The 15,726-nt window shown below is 44.7% G+C and overlaps 1 protein-coding gene across 5 annotated transcripts in view; it reads right to left on the bottom strand.

Annotated features, from left to right (window-relative positions):
• The window catches only part of AP1G1 (adaptor related protein complex 1 subunit gamma 1), a 107,194-nt gene that overhangs the window by 43,838 nt on the left and 47,630 nt on the right, over window positions 1-15,726 (bottom strand). For all 5 annotated transcript variants that reach the window (XM_078848153.1, XM_073308379.2, XM_073308380.2 and 2 more), the window contains exons 3-5: window positions 12,778-12,902; window positions 2,795-2,936; window positions 1,489-1,585 (exon numbers count right to left, since the gene is read on the bottom strand). In XM_078848153.1, the coding sequence (XP_078704279.1) occupies window positions 1,489-1,585; window positions 2,795-2,936; window positions 12,778-12,902 (364 nt within the window). The remainder of the gene's footprint in view (window positions 1-1,488; window positions 1,586-2,794; window positions 2,937-12,777; window positions 12,903-15,726) is intronic.

Here is a 15,726-nt window from a genome sequence, read left to right as displayed (position 1 = left end):
AGATTCAGGAGACCCTGGGCCAATTTCTTGCTCTGCCAAAGACTTCCCGTGTGACCTTGGAAAAGTCACTAAGTCTCAGTTCCTCACTTGTAAAAACAAGCACACTAATCCTTCCCTGCCTCACAAGGGTGTTGGGATGATAAATATATTAAAGACTGTGAGGTGCTGATACTGTTACCTTTTTAATTAGTCCCTGCGCTAAGTACTCCAATTAGTGCATTTTAAAACCTAAATAAGTTCACAATGTCCACATGTAGCACAGACCACAAGCAACCCCCCCTTTTCCTTCCCCACAACCCCCCAGGTGTGCTGCAGCCTAACACCCCAATGAAATAAAATGACATGAACATGTTCAGTAGAGAAGGAAACAAATGTTTACTTGGCTACTGGAGATACTGCTGCAACTGTGCATTGGTTTAAATGGAAAGGAACTCCTTGTTAGGGCCACTCTCCACAAAAGAGCCGCAGCTCTGAAACACAGCTTCTATTTGTGACCCCTTTATGGCATGCTTTAATGCCCATCTATAGCCCAAAGACACTGCGTAGCCAGATATAGGAGAATGGTTTCAGTCAAAAATTCTGTCATTTGAGTGCTGGGTTATGTGAATGGGCAAGGAGTCAATTGTTTGGATATTTATCCTTATTTTAAACACTTATACAAGTGCTTCCAACTTGGAAAACAGATGTGAAAAATAAAATAAAGTACATTTTCAAAAGGAAGTATTGTTTCAAGCTTGCAAAAATTACTCTAAACAGAGTAAGAATCTGTTTTAAAATGCAATTACGATCCAAAAAGCAATTATGTAAAGGTAGCCCTTTCTTACCCAGCAATCTGCCATGCAACTTAAGAACCCTCTGATTACTCTGCTCCAGTTAGCACTGCAAAGATCTCACAGCTTTGGGAATTCAAGCTCAACTCCATTCTGCTTCATTCATCAGTTCCCAGTGCATCATCTTTATAAACAGTAATCATCTCAGACAGAAGCTGAACTTTCAGATCTCAAGTGGAGTTTTGCAACCCTAGCAGCTGGAAAATCTTTTGCCTTGCACAGAAAGCAAGAGTGACCTGCAGTCAGAGAGACTTAATGTGGAACCTCAGAGTGCCATCCTTACAGAGGAGAAACATACCACGAATTACATAATACAGTTTGTTAGAGTCCCAGATTCACCATATTTACTCTGTATGTGTTTCACCTGCCTTACAATGAGAGTAGCAGGTACTTTGATAAATGAACAGAAAGACTGTTCAATTACCCTGTAGCCTGTGCTGTGTAATTTCCGGCAGGAGCAAAGAATCAAATATAGCTCTATGCCTCTTGTAGCACTAGGGACATTTGCTCTCTACAGAACTGGAAGGACACCTATCAGAAAACTGTATGATAACAATGGCCTTTTCCAAATGAAAGGCCGAGTTAGATGGTGGGTGCGCACCACCCCTGAATGGAGGAGCACTGCTTTCAGGGCCTGGGCCTTGCCTGCTGACATTACCATGGTTCTTCTCATTCAGTAGGTTTTTGGTGGCTGGCAGGAACATCTCCATGAGTTCAGGCACCTTCCTGATGACATGCACAGCACACAGTGCTGCCTGCAAAGGAAGAAAAGCACAGTTAGCACACCTTTCTATGCCAACAACTACTAGCAGACTCCAAGCTTAGCCATCTGTGGGCCAGGAACAGAGTCTTCTTAAGAGGATCCACTTCTATATTAGAGCTAATTTGCACACTTCACTCACCTGGAAACGTGTTAACAAGCACATGTGCAAGAACATCTCTATTCTGAGAAAATCCTGGCCAATGCCATATGGACTTGTTAGTTCTGAACACACTGGGACGAGAGTTCTATTCGGTCTACACCACAGATACCAGCTCTCTGTAGCTCTGGGGGTTCATATGCTCTTCCACTTTCATTATTGTCTGAGAACGTCAGGCTGACTCAACAAGCTACGCTGGCTCTGGGAAGCTGAACATGCCACAGAAGTATATCAGCCTCTCTGTAACTTCTCCAAAAAGGATGCTGGAGAGAGCTGCCTATCTTGGTAGGGCTAGAATACTTTAAGTGCAGTCTCAAAGCATCCCCCTATGCATGGTGTGGCCTCTAGGAACTCATTTGCAAGGTCCTTACCTGGCCACATTTAATTCCCTCTCAAATAACATTTCTGCACTGCTGCCTATAATGAAACAAGTTGACTTGTATACGAATGGCCTGTTATTCCCCCCCACCCCGACCTCTGCCAACTTATCTCTCCTTGGCTTGAGAGTTCCTTGGACCATGGAACATCCTTAAGTGTTTGGAAAGTGCTTTATACATACTGGGCACGATCACAAATAATATTCATGTTAGATCAACATTTAACATGTTTACTATGTACCTACTGACTAGCTGATGCAGATGAAAGAGAACGGAAAGGTCCCCTAAGGAGAGTACCCTGGGAAGGAGTCAAAAAACACGTTCCAGGTAACAGGAGGGATGGAATTATGCTGGGCTTCCACCAAGGTACTGCCTCTGCATCTGTTGGTGACCTTCCATTCAAGGCCCAGGAACGTATGCTCTACCGAGAGCTGTACACTGTGCGTGGGAGTGAATTTTGCACTGCCACCACCCATGCTTTACCTGCATTGCAGATAAAGGGAGTTCTTTGGTCACTAGTTATCACGCTAGCACATGTACTCTCAGAGAAAAAACTTGCTGATGTGCCCTATGCCACCCAACCCACTAAATATTAAAAGCATCTCCCCCTTCCTTTTGTCCCAGGCTTTAGATTGCAAAGAAGCAGTTTGGAAACTTCCTGAAGTACCTTTTTCCTTAGGTAAGAGTTGGATGTTTTGAGGAGTTTCTCCACTTCTCCTGCCAGGTCTCTGCACATCTCAGAGGAGCCCATGCAGCCGAGGGTGCAGAGTGCCAGGCCCTGCACGTACTGAGTGCTGTGATTAAGGTCACTGCAAAAGAGACCAAGAACAAGCCCGTCAGCACATGCACAGGGAACTCTCCAGTACAGGTCACAGGTGCACATCAGAAGCGAGTCAGAATGCAGGTATGCTGTGAAGCCAAGACGTTAGTTACGTATGTTCCTGGGCAGTTGAGTAAGAATGGGATGCTTCAGACACACGTGGCATAGTCGCCCACCACCAGACTCACCTCTGGAGACTTCAGGTATGGCTACCGTCACAAGTGAAATGGGCTGAGTGACAGTAACACCAGTGCCTGAAGCCCAGCCCAGGAGAAACAGACATGCAGAGCTCCACCCCCACTTCACACCTGTATCCAAGCAACAGTTGACCAGACTAGCACATGAAAGCATAGGGCTCAAAAGCCATCAGAAGAGTGGGGAAAATGCCACTGTTGCAGACACCACACTCTGTGCTGCCCCAGGCAGAGAGGCAGGCCCTGACCCCATTCCAGCTTCTGCAGAAACACACTAACCAGCCGTAACAAAACAACTTTGCAGCAAAGGATCCCAGCCTTTGGATCCCTGACAAACAACAGGGAACTGTCTAAGGCCATTACACTCACTTCACGTAGCAGGGGATAGTGTGAACAGCTATCCAATCCTGGGCATTACAAGGGAAAAGGGAATTTCAGATGTGTAGAGCTTCCCAGCTGATTCTCCTCGACCCCCAGACTCTTCCTCCAGCAAGAGGAAACAGGGCATGTGCCTCTCATCCCAGGCCCCTCTCCCCCTGTCCAGGTTAGCGAGAAGAATTCCTGCTCAGAGGAGATGCGGGTGGGGAAGGGGAAAGACATGCTGTCAGAACCGGGTCATGGGCAGCCTGTGGGTATGGACTGAGTTGGTCAGTATTGGGGCCGAAGGTCAGAGATCAATCCGGGACTAGGTCAAAACTAAAGTCAGAGGCCATTACCAAATTGAGAGTGTGAGGTGAGAATCGGGGTCAGGCCAGGTCAGAGTATTTCACTGGGGTCAGCAATGGTCTGAAGCTAAAACAGGATCAGGGTTGGGATGCGAGCCTAGATCAAAAGCCAGGAGCCTGTGATCACGAGAGCTGCAGCAAGGAGCGATGACCAGGGTCTGAGGCAGAAGTATGCTGGAGGTCTGCGTTGCTCAGACAACTCTCAGAAATGGCTTCCTGATTTATATGGGGAATACCAGCCTAACAGGGAATCATGGAGGGCTGTCACTCATGCCCCATAGGGTGGGACTTCCTATAGGATTTAGCCTCTCACTTCCTTTTTGTGGCAACTGTGAATGGGCCCTGTGGTTTCTTACATCATTCCTCCCTCTTCAGGGCCCTTCTTTTCAGGGTGTAACTGGACCAGGCTTCTCTGGATGAACCTCATGAAATTCTCTTACCAGGTTGGAGGCATGGACATGGGAGGCAGGTTTCCAAGTGCGCTCTTCAAGTCCATATGCTTCCCAGTCTACAAGGTAGTACGGGTGTCCCCACGTGCATATGGAATTACAGGTGGCATGCACCTCATACTCTTTGTGGTCCTGGACTTCGACCAGTAGAAATGGAGGAGTGGTTTGGCTAGGGAAGGGGTTATCACTGTAGGGTTTTAGGAGGGACACATGGACCACACATGGGATGTACCTTGAGGGATCAGGGAAGCTGTAATCTGAAGGTGACTGAGTTGACTTGCTGGCAGATCCAGAAGGTCCCAGGAACTGGTAGTCTCACTCGCAAGAAGGTCTGTTGTTCAGAAGATGCTTCAAAATGAGACAGACTTTCTAGCCAACACAGTGGTTCCCAGGTGAGGGGTCCTCCTTCAAGGCGAACCAAATAAGGGAGATCAGATCTTAGTGAATAGCTGAGGAAATTAGTGTGTTTGAGGAGATATGGTGGCACATGGTAGGTTCCTTGCCCTCCTCATGGTAGTACTGTCCTTTTCATGAGACAGCATCAGCCTTTCCATTTTGGGACCTAAGTTGGTAGATGATGGTGAATTTTAACAGAAAAAACAGGGCCCACCTTAGTTGCCTTCGGTTTAAAACTTGGGGTTTGCAGAGATACTCAAGCTTCTTATGGTTTGTGAAGACCTAAAAAAGGGGAGCAAGCCCCTCGAGGTGGTGGTGGCACTATTCCTCGAACACAGGTTTAGCTGCAAGCAGCTCCTTGTCTAGCATTCCGTCATTTATTTTCACTGGGGTGAGCTTGCAAGAGATGACTAAAAATGTGCAGTGATACAAGACTTGCTGGGCTCGGAGCTTCGGAGAGAGTACTTCCCCATGGACCTCCACAATGAACAGGCAGGTTGGATCGTGGTGCACCAGGATGGGAGCCATGGTGAAGGAGGACTTCAGATGGATGATGTCATGCTGGGCAAAGGCATTCTGGGCTTCGGGTGACCAAGTGAAACAGACTGTCTTACGTAGGAGTGAAGTCAGGGGAACCACTTTGAGTGAGAAGTCGGAGATAACCAACCAATAAAAACTGGCAAAGCACAGGAACTGTTATAATTGACAGGGCTTCTAGGGAGCTACTAAGTCGTGAATTGATGTTATCTTTTGGGAATCCATCTGAATGCCCCCTGGGGAGATGATATAGCCCACAACTTCGAGGGAAGGCTAGTCAAAGAAGCATTTTTTCAGTTTGGCATATAGTCCATGCTTCTGCAGCCTTTCTAGAGCAGATCCAACATAATGACACTGTTGTTCTTGGCTCTCTGAGAGCATGAGGATATCATTGAGCTAAATGACATTTATCCAATATGACCTGGAACACGTCATTCACAAAGTGTTGGAAAATTGCAGGGGCATTGGTCATGCCAAACAGCATTACTGAATATGCAAAGTGTCTGTACTGGGCATGAAAGGTGGCTTTCCACTCATTGGTGGCTCTTATATGCTCTAAATGGTAAGCTCCCAAAAGGTCTAGCTTTGTGAAGATCCTGGCTCTTCGCACACAATTTAGCAATCCTAGAATAAGAAGCAGAGGATACTGGTTGTGGATTGTGACCTGATTTAGGGCTCAACAGTCCATGCAAAGACACAATGATCCATCCTCCTTCTGTATAAAAAGTACTAGGGCCCCTGCTGGACAGGTAGATTGACAGATGAAACCCTTCTCAAGATTTTCTTGGATATAGTGGTGCACTGCTGCCAGTTCTGGTCCAGACATGGTATGTGTCAATCCATATGGGGTCTTCAATCTATGGTCTATGCAAAGCTGTGCAAATCATAGTCTTGGTGTGGGGGCAGGATGTTCATGACTTTTTTTCTCAAAAACATCAGTGTGTTCCTGGTATTTCTTTGAGAGACAGGGTTTTGGGCTCAAGGCAATTTCTTTCTGGCTGGCCCAGGTTACCCCTAGAGTGGTAACATCCCTTCCTGAGGTTCAGAGATTGGCTCACAGGGGGGTTGCAGGCAAACTTCTTGGCAATAATAGGAAGAAATGTTGATGCTCTTCCCCCTCCTGGAGATATGCAGGTCATGCTCCTGCAACCACAGTATACAGAGTATTATTGGGAAGTTCAGGGATGTAGCGGGAAAAGCAGTGACACCGGACTCCAGAGAGATTACTGATGAACACAGGAAACTGAGTAGCAGCTACCGTCTCCTCAGCTGCCCCGGAACCTGTGTGGCACATATAAAAGCTGAGTGTTCTTCTGGAAGGACTTTTGACTTTCCCGCCAGGTGGCTCGGGGTCTCGGGAGGGGAGGCGCAGCGCGCTTCCCATTCTCCAGCAGCAACTCAGGCTGGCACGGGGCTCCTCCAGCCACGGGAGGGTGGCATGTTTGGGGCTCCTGCTGCGGGACCAGGGGGCGGGGTTGGAGCATCAGGCAGAAGGGGTAGGGTCAGGGGGCTAGCCTCCCCAAAGCTGGGGGGGTCCACCCACCATCCATGGGGCTGATGGACAACTTCACTGTAGTTTCTCTCAAGCCTGGCACAGATTCTTGGAGGAGGTATGGGGAGATACAGGCTGTAGTGATAGCATGGGAACTCTTTCACCCCACCTGTCTCCCACAGAACAAGATAAATGTTTTTGCCACAGCTTCCTCCACAGCCAAAACTGCCTCAGGTTCTTGATGGGAGCAAAGATGCTCCTGTCTCCCAAACGCCAGCCCACAGGAACCTTAAGTGGATACTAATATTTGAATCTGCAGCACCTCCTTGCCTTCAGAAAGTCTCAGTTGTTACTGTCTCATCCCTTCTCCTCACCTAGGAAACTACCTGAACAATATGCAGAGCTACTACTTGGAGAAAAGAGAGAACAGCACAGGGTAGTCTAGGCCCTAAACACCCGAAAAGTACCCGGTTTTACTGCAGGATAGTCATGCACCCAGCTGGGCCTGCTTAAAGACCAAGTTTAAAGAAAGAAAAGGTGAGCCTCTGCAGTTTACAGACTCCCCGGTGGATTGGAGATGCCCTGAAAACATGTAAGTAGCACATGGAATAGCAAGAGAAGAGGACAGCGGAATTATGAGAACCTGTTTTACAGACTAATTGGGATTCGAGAACTAAAATCCCTTAATCTGGAACACGAAGTAGTCAATAAATAATCCTTTCCCAGTGCAGCAGGCTACAACAATCTTTCTCATCTGTCAATTAAAGGACTTTTCCACACAACACAACACGACCCTCCCCACCACCGCCCAGAAACTCTTTGCAAACTGGATATCACCAATGTCACTGGATAATCCTAGATAACTATATGGAATACAAGTTAACACTTGTAATGATAGGTCTGCCTGCTATTGATCAATAATGGCACATTTAGGGAGGGTGTTTAGTTGTCACTTACTTTTAAATTACTGTGTTTTACAGTGTTTTGAAAACAGCAATGCCTCTTGGAGGCCTGGCAGATACAACAGTTTAAAAACCAAGTCAGAGTCAGATCTCAGACGTGTCTGGGACTCAAATGGCAGAGACCACGAAGGAAATAAAATTCCCTGCTCTGTTTTTCTCTCAGCTGGCCCTGTAATTGTGGAAAGATGGGATGTTACTACATCCCCTCAGATTCCCCCAAAAATCTACTAGATTACATTATCTTGGCTAGAGGAAACACTGTGAATAACAGTCAAATGCCCAGGACAAGAAAAAGATTTTGCTGCACCCTGGAAAAATGCTAACATGAAAACAAATTAAGAAAACAGTCTCTGAACATCAGTAGATCTGAAGTGCAGGGATCCAGCTATGGGAAAGAATAATGGCAAAAGGAGTTTGATGAAGGTCTCTGCATTACAGAGGTGTCTGGTAGTGACTTTATAATTAAAGTTGTGTTCCAAAATGGGGTTAAAATAGGACATAAATTCCTGTTGTTCTCAGAGAGTAGTTGGTTTATCAGCAAGATATTTCACAAAGTTTCCATGCCCTTTGGATTTTCTGTGTAGTTTGATTTCTCTGAACACATTTATAATGGGAAGCCTCTGAATTTGAGCTCTGTCTGGTTTTTCCACCTTGGCAGTGACCTTTCATAGATGGACCATCAATCTTAAAAATATGTTTATTCATTCAAAAGGTGAGAGGTGGCTGCTGACTTGATCTCCTGCAACAGATAAAGCTGTTTTAAACTATTTATTTAGATTGACATGAATTTTTAAGGAGCTATTCATGCTACCACTGAAAGTTTATGCATTATGCACACACACACCCCTCTCATTGGAGGAGCTGTGGGGGTGGTACAGAAACCTGACAGATGGGTGCCAGAAGCACACAAATCTCTGCATAAAATATTCTCTATTAGCAACTGTACTTTTGCCCCCTTCATGTTCACTTCCTAACACCCGCTCCACACTCATCCAACCCATTCCCCCAGGTAAGTATGAAAACCTAAACACACTGTAGTGAAGCAGTTAGTGTTGCTGCACACAAAGTATTCCTAACACACCCACAAAAGCAAGAAAATGAAAAGTTAAGCTACTTACTACCACATACCCTGCTCTTCTTCATCTGCATTACCACAACTCCTTACCATTACCACAGACCATGTTGCTGCAACCTTAACTCTGCTCCCATCTTAACCACCTGTCTGCACACCTATCTTCACCAAACTCCCAACACAACAAACTACTACACCAAACACCCATAAAAAGTGGGGGAAACAATCCGGTAAAGGAAGATGTGCAGAAAAGCAAAAAGAAGGCAGAGTTAAGTTTTTGGCATGTGGTGTCCAGTAGCTGTGGGAATGATGAGGTTGAGGATGGGATACAGAGTATGTGCTGATACGTGACTTAACTGCTCATTTCCTTGTTTTTACAAATTTGTCAGGTATGTGCTATGGGCAACAACTCCTCAACTGCTTCACAAAGATTTGTATATTATTTTTAATTTTTGTACCACAGCAGCACCTGGGGTCTCCAACCAAGACCTGGCCTCACTATAAACCCTACATAACACTGAAAGACAGTTGACACATTGAGTAACTTATAGTCTAGATTAAAGCTTGGCTTAACAGTGAAATCCTTGCAGCTCTTAAACACAAAAAAGAAGCTTACAAGAAGTGGAAGATTGGACAAATGACCAGGGGTGAGTATAAAAATATTGCTCGGGCTTGCAGGAGTGAAATCAGGAAGGCCAAATCACACCTGGAGTTGCAGCTAGCAAGAGATGTTAAGAGTAACAAGAAGGGTTTCTTCAGGTATGTTAGCAACAAGAAGAAAGTCAAGGAAAGTGTGGGCCCCTTACTGAATGAGGGAGGCAACCTAGTGACAGAGGATGTGGAAAAAGCTAATGTACTCAATGCTTTTTTTGCCTCTGTCTTCACGAACAAGGTCAGCTCTCAGACTACTGCACTGGGCAGCACAGCATGGGGAGGAGGTGACCAGCCCTCTGTGGAGAAAGAAGTGGTTTGGGACTATTTAGAAAAGCTGGACAAGCACAAGTCCATGGGGCCGGATGCATTGCATCCGAGAGTGCTAAAGGAGTTGGCGGATGCGATTGTAGAGCCATTGGCCATTATCTTTGAAAACTCATGGCGATCGGGGGAAGTCCCGGACGACTAGAAAAAGGCTAATGTAGTGCCCATCTTTAAAAAAGGGAAGGAGGAGGATCCGGGGAACTACAGGCCAGTCAGCCTCACCTCGGTCCCTGGAAAAATCATGGAGCAGGTCCTCAAGGAATCAATTCTGAAGCACTTAGAGGAGAGGAAAGTGATCAGGAACAGTCAGCATGGATTCACCAAGGGCAAGTCATGCCTGACTAATCTAATTGCCTTCTATGACAAGATAACTGGCTCTGTGGATGAAGGGAAAGCAGTGGACATGTTGTTCCTTGATTTTAGCAACGGTCTCCCACAGTATTCTTGCCAGCAAGTTAAAGAAGTATGGACTGGATGAATGGACTATAAGGTGGATAGAAAGTTGGCTAGATTGTCGGGCTCAACGGGTAGTGATCAATGGCTCCATGTCTAGTTGGCAGCCAGTATCAAGTGGAGTGCCCCAGGGGTCGGTCCTGGGGCCGGTTTTGTTCAATATCTTCATAAATGATCTGGAGGATGGTGTGGATTGCACCCTCAGCAAGTTTGCAGACAACACTAAACTGGGAGGAGAGGTAGATACGCTGGAGGGTAGGGATAGGATACAGAGGGACCTAGACAAATTGGAGGATTGGGCCAAAAGAAATCTGATGAGGTTCAACAAGGACAAGTGCAGAGTCCTGCACTTAGGACGGAAGAATCCCATGCTCCGCTACAGACTAGGGACCGAATGGCTCGGCAGCAGTTCTGCAGAAAAGGACCTAGGGGGGACAGTGGATGAGAAGCTGGATATGAGTCAGCAATGTGCCCTTGTTGCCAAGAAGGCCAATGGCATTTTGGGATGTATAAGTAGGGGCATTGCCAGCAGACCGAGGGACGTGATCGTTCCCCTCTATTCGACATTGGTGAGGCCTCATCTGGAGTACTGTGTCCAGTTTTGGGCCCCACACTACAAGAAGGATGTGGAAAAATTGGAAAACGTCCAGCAGAGGGCAACAAAAATGATTAGGGGACTGGAACACATGACTTATGAGGAGAGGCTGAGGGAACTGGGGATGTTTAGTCTGCAGAAGAGAAGAATGAGGGGGGATTTGATAGCTGCTTTCAACTACCTGAAGGGGGTTCCAAAGAGGATGGCTCTAGACTGTTCTCAGTGGTAGCAGATGACAGAACAAGGAGTAATGGTCTCAAGTTGCAGTGGGGGAGATTTAGGTTGGATATTAGGAAAAACTTTTTCACTGTGAGGGTGGTGAAACACTGGAATGCGTTACCTAGGGAGGTGATGGAATCTCCTTCCCTAGAAGTTTTTAAGGTCAGGCTTGACAAAGCCCTGGCTGGGATGATTTAGTTGGGGATTGGTCCTGCTTTGAGCAGGGGGTTGGACTAGATGACCTCCTAAGGTCCCTTCCAACCCTGATATTCTATGATTCTATGAAAGCAGTGGGGTAGCAGAAAGAGGAAGGTGAGGAGACAAAGATAATAGAAAAATGCCAGGTTATGTAAACCAGCTATATGCACAATTCCCAACTCAACTCCCAGTACCTGTTCCCCTAAAATTAGACTTGTTTGGGGATATAACAATCAGCCCCCTAATTTAAGTGGAAGGGAGCTAGCTGGAGGCAAGGCATTTTCAGTGAAGGGTCTTCAGTTCAAACTCCTTTGCTCTCCCCACCACTTGGTCCAACAGAGATATTCATATCTGAATTCAGAACAAGATGTAGGAAATCAATGTTCTCCTGTTGATGGCATCCCCTTTTGGGGGACAGGCAGTGGCAGCAGTGAAGCCAGTCAGTGGGAACTGGGAGACTGAGATTTAATTTTTTATTTAGATTTCTCAGATACTCTAGGCACAATCAATATGTACAGAACCAAGTGAGAATCTGAGAAATCTAAATAAAAAAATAAATCTTAATCTCCCAGCTCCACTGACATGTTTCCCCCCTTCCCCACCCCCACAAAAGGAGGCCTCATCAAAAAGAAAACACTGATTTTCTACATCTTGCTCTCCACTCAAACCTACTCACCTTCAATAAAATCGTTATGGAAACCTCAAAGTTTTCTGGTAATGTTCACAGCTCAAGGAGATTCCAAACCAGCTGAACACCACATCCCAGAAAGGTGCTGCCCTTCCCCTGCAGCCAACCAGTGCCCCATCACAACACCACACTCAACCTGGCCAAACTCTCAGAACAGAGTAGAGCTAGCTTCACACCCTAGAGTCACACAACTTATAAGAGCCCACCTATATTTATAAATACAATTGAGTCAGGGGACCAGTACAAGATGGCTGCAGCACTGTTCAGGGTTTTAGCCTAAGATCCAGTCTACACTACGTATTGCAGCTGTGTTATAACCAGATCCTCTGAATTCAGTCATATGTATGGTGTGGATGAGCCCTAAGTGATTTTATGCTACCCTTAATTATTCAATCAGGGCTTGCTCTTCTGTAAGGTGAGAAGGTAACTGCCCCCTCAGTGTCTCTAGAAGCTGTTCAACCAGCTACAGGAAGCCCATTATGACCATATTAGTTTCCTTTTCTTTTCAGGGAAGTTTTAATGGCCAGGATGTTCCATTCTCTCAGCCACCAATTACACAGCATCACCAAGTGAATGCCCAAGACATGGAAGTTCCACGCATTAAATGGCTCTCTGCTATATACACCAAGTTTCAAAAACTTTTTAGGGCCATAGCAGTCTGGAGCTTAGCAGCAATCCAACACACAAGGTGACTAAAAAATGGCCTGGGCAGTACCAGTGGCATTAGGGATTTCTAGACTGAAAAGTTCCCCCTTTTCAAATTAAATGCCAGTTGAGAATTGAGGCATCAAAAAAGTTATTGTCAGGAGCCTAACTGTGGTTCTGAAATCCCTACACACATTTGTGAATGGGGAAGGAGAGAGTAGTCTTACTTCTTGATGCAGTTGGTCATGAGAAGGTGGACATCCTGTCTCTCATCCAGTAGCAGCATGGCACCTAGGTACCCAATGCGCTTGTCTGTGAATTTCTGAGACGCAATAAGTTTGAGGCACTCCAACTGCAAAAAAAAAACAAACAGATAAATCAGTATAAATCATATTTCTGTGCTGGGAGCAATAATAGTTTGCACTTGTATAGTATCTTCCATCCAAGTGCTTCGCAAAGTTAGTATTATCTCCATTTTAAAGATGAGGGAGAAAAGCAACCCGTGACCTGCCCAAAGTCTCAGCAAGTCAGAAGAGGAGCTACCAGACCATGCTGCCTCTCATGGCTATGAAACTCTCTCAAAGTGTACAGGAGATCCAGGGGAATGAACTAAAACAGGGTGACACAGAAGTCATCAGTAAGTGAAAGACATCATCCATCATCATTCAAGGCATACTATAGGTCTGCACAAATTAGAAACCCTTTCCAATACCAGTCTAATAGAGAAAACCCATCATGGATACAGACAGAACAGAAACTGGCAAACCCAATCTCATATAATTGTATGCTGGATTCATACCCCAAAATTCCAGCACCCATGAAATATTACCTATTAATTAAAAATACACTTATTAATTGAGTATATGTAAGGCACTTGACCAAACAAAAAGAGCAGACCTTGGTAATATTGAAAATAAAAAACAGTGCCTTCAAACAGAGGTTGAATAAGGAAGTTTTTAAATGTTGGGGCAAATGTTACTCTGATAAGTGGAAGGATTTCATTAGGATGGACAACCCCTAAAACAAACAGATGTAACTGATATATTAAAAAAAGAAAATAAAGCATAATATGAGTTTATACAGATTGCTTAACTTTATTTACAACTTCCATGGAAGAAAAGAACTAAAGCTATCAGTATTAGAAAATTGTATATACATGCTTGAAGTTTCAGCAATCAGGATTACTGCTGGAATGTATAATCTCATGACTGTGTTTTTAAAGAACAAACTGCATAAAGCTGTTATGGAATATAGACTGTAAATATGAAACAATAGCAAAAGAATGGAATAAAATAATAGAAAAGGTTGCTGAGGTAATATCTTTTATTGGACCAACTTCTGTTGAAAGAGGGACGCTTTCAAGCTACAGAAGTCCAGAACTGAAGAGCTGTATGCAGCTTGAAAGCTTCTCTCTTTCACCAACAGAAGCTGGTCCAATAAAAGATATATCTCACCCACCTTGTCTCTCTAATATCCTGGGACCAACACAGCTACACCACCATTGCAAATGTAATCAGATAATAAGTACTGGCTCTAACACTAATCAATGAGTGCAAGTTCAGTACTATACAACATATTATAAGGTATGTTTCTCCATCTCCATAACACAAAATATATACAAAAACAACAAGGAGTCCGGTGGCACCTTAAAGACCAACAGATTTGAGCACAAGCTTTCGTGGGTAAAAACCTCACTTCTTCAGATACAGCTGAAGAAGTGAGGAAGAAGTGAGGTTTTTACCCACGAAAGCTTATGCTCAAATAAATCTGTTCGGTGGCACCTTCAAGACTAACAGATTTATTTGAGCATAAGCTTTCGTGGGTAAAAACCTCACTTCTTCCTCACTTCTTCAGCTGTATCTGAAGAAGTGAGGTTTTTACCCATGAAAGCTTATGCTCAAATAAATCTGTTAGTCTTGAAGGTGCCACCAGACTCCTTGTTGTTTTTGTGGATACAGACTAACACAGCTACCCCCTGATACCTGACAAAATATACATTACGCCAGATATCTATTCAAAATGCAAAATAGCCAGGTCTGGAACTCTGGATAGTAAAAAAAAAAATTGAAAACCATCCTGAAAGACGACAAAATATTAGAGATAGAACTCAAACAGGACTTCAAGACACGTATTGAGAAACTGCATGTTAAAAAGACTCAAACTGGGAATAAAGAAGCTAGTTCTGCTCTTGCTCTTTATACCAAAAAAGGCAAACAAATTTGTGGACCCAGACGATTCCTATTATAGCTCACTGGAAAAAACTATTAATACAATATCTCGTAGTGGAAGACAAACGTTATGAAAACAGTGCAAGAGAAATTTTTTAAAAATGGATAACAGTAAAAGTATACATTGCACACAAAGACAATATAATAGAAATACTGAAATCATGGAAATGCTTTGATATAGACATGGTAATCCTATAGTTATAGGATAGTCCAGAGGGAAATACACAGAGGACGCCTGAATTACATAACCACTACTCCTTTCTTTCTTCTGCTGACGCTGTGCGCTCCCACCCCACTGGGGAAACATTTAGCTTCCCACAATGAAAATTAATATAAATGGTTAAATATATATATTTATCATATTAAGGCTATGCTTAAATTATTTTTTTGGAGGGGGAAAGAAAAATGGTAATGATATATGGCCAATATACAACACGTTGATGAATATTGTTAATTCTGTAATAAGACATTGTAACGGGGTGCATGGCATGCCCTTGTGTATCCAGCCCCTTGGCCCTGCTCCTCACAGAATCAGGGACACTCCAAACTGGTGCAACACACAAGCTCTTTATTTGTGTCCATTTCCCACCACCAGTGTCCTGCTATATACAAGCTATTTACAGTGGCTTGGCCTAACACAAGCCTGGTCAGCAACAGAGTAGCAGGCTCCTACCTCTCCCTGAGCCTCCTGTCCCTCCTGGTCTCTGCCCCACCTTTCACTCTCTTCCTCCAAGCCTTATAGCTCCTACCTAATGAGGCTGGCAGGTGCAGTCAGTAATTATGCAAACCTCAGATATTTACCCAGCCCCTATCCATTCCCCCTGTTGGGGCTAGAGTGGCAGGAGTTGATTGAGGCTTTGCCAGCAGCACTCTGCCACAGACATGTGCCTATACAAAACAAGACAATATAACTAATGTCTTCCTGTAAATAACCGTAAATATTAAAAA

The sequence above is a fragment of the Lepidochelys kempii genome, chromosome 12, assembly GCF_965140285.1.
Source record: "Lepidochelys kempii isolate rLepKem1 chromosome 12, rLepKem1.hap1, whole genome shotgun sequence".
Classification (NCBI taxonomy): domain Eukaryota; kingdom Metazoa; phylum Chordata; order Testudines; family Cheloniidae; genus Lepidochelys; species Lepidochelys kempii.
The sequence above is the reverse complement of the archived record's forward strand: the minus strand, read 5'-3'. Positions and strand labels throughout refer to the sequence as shown.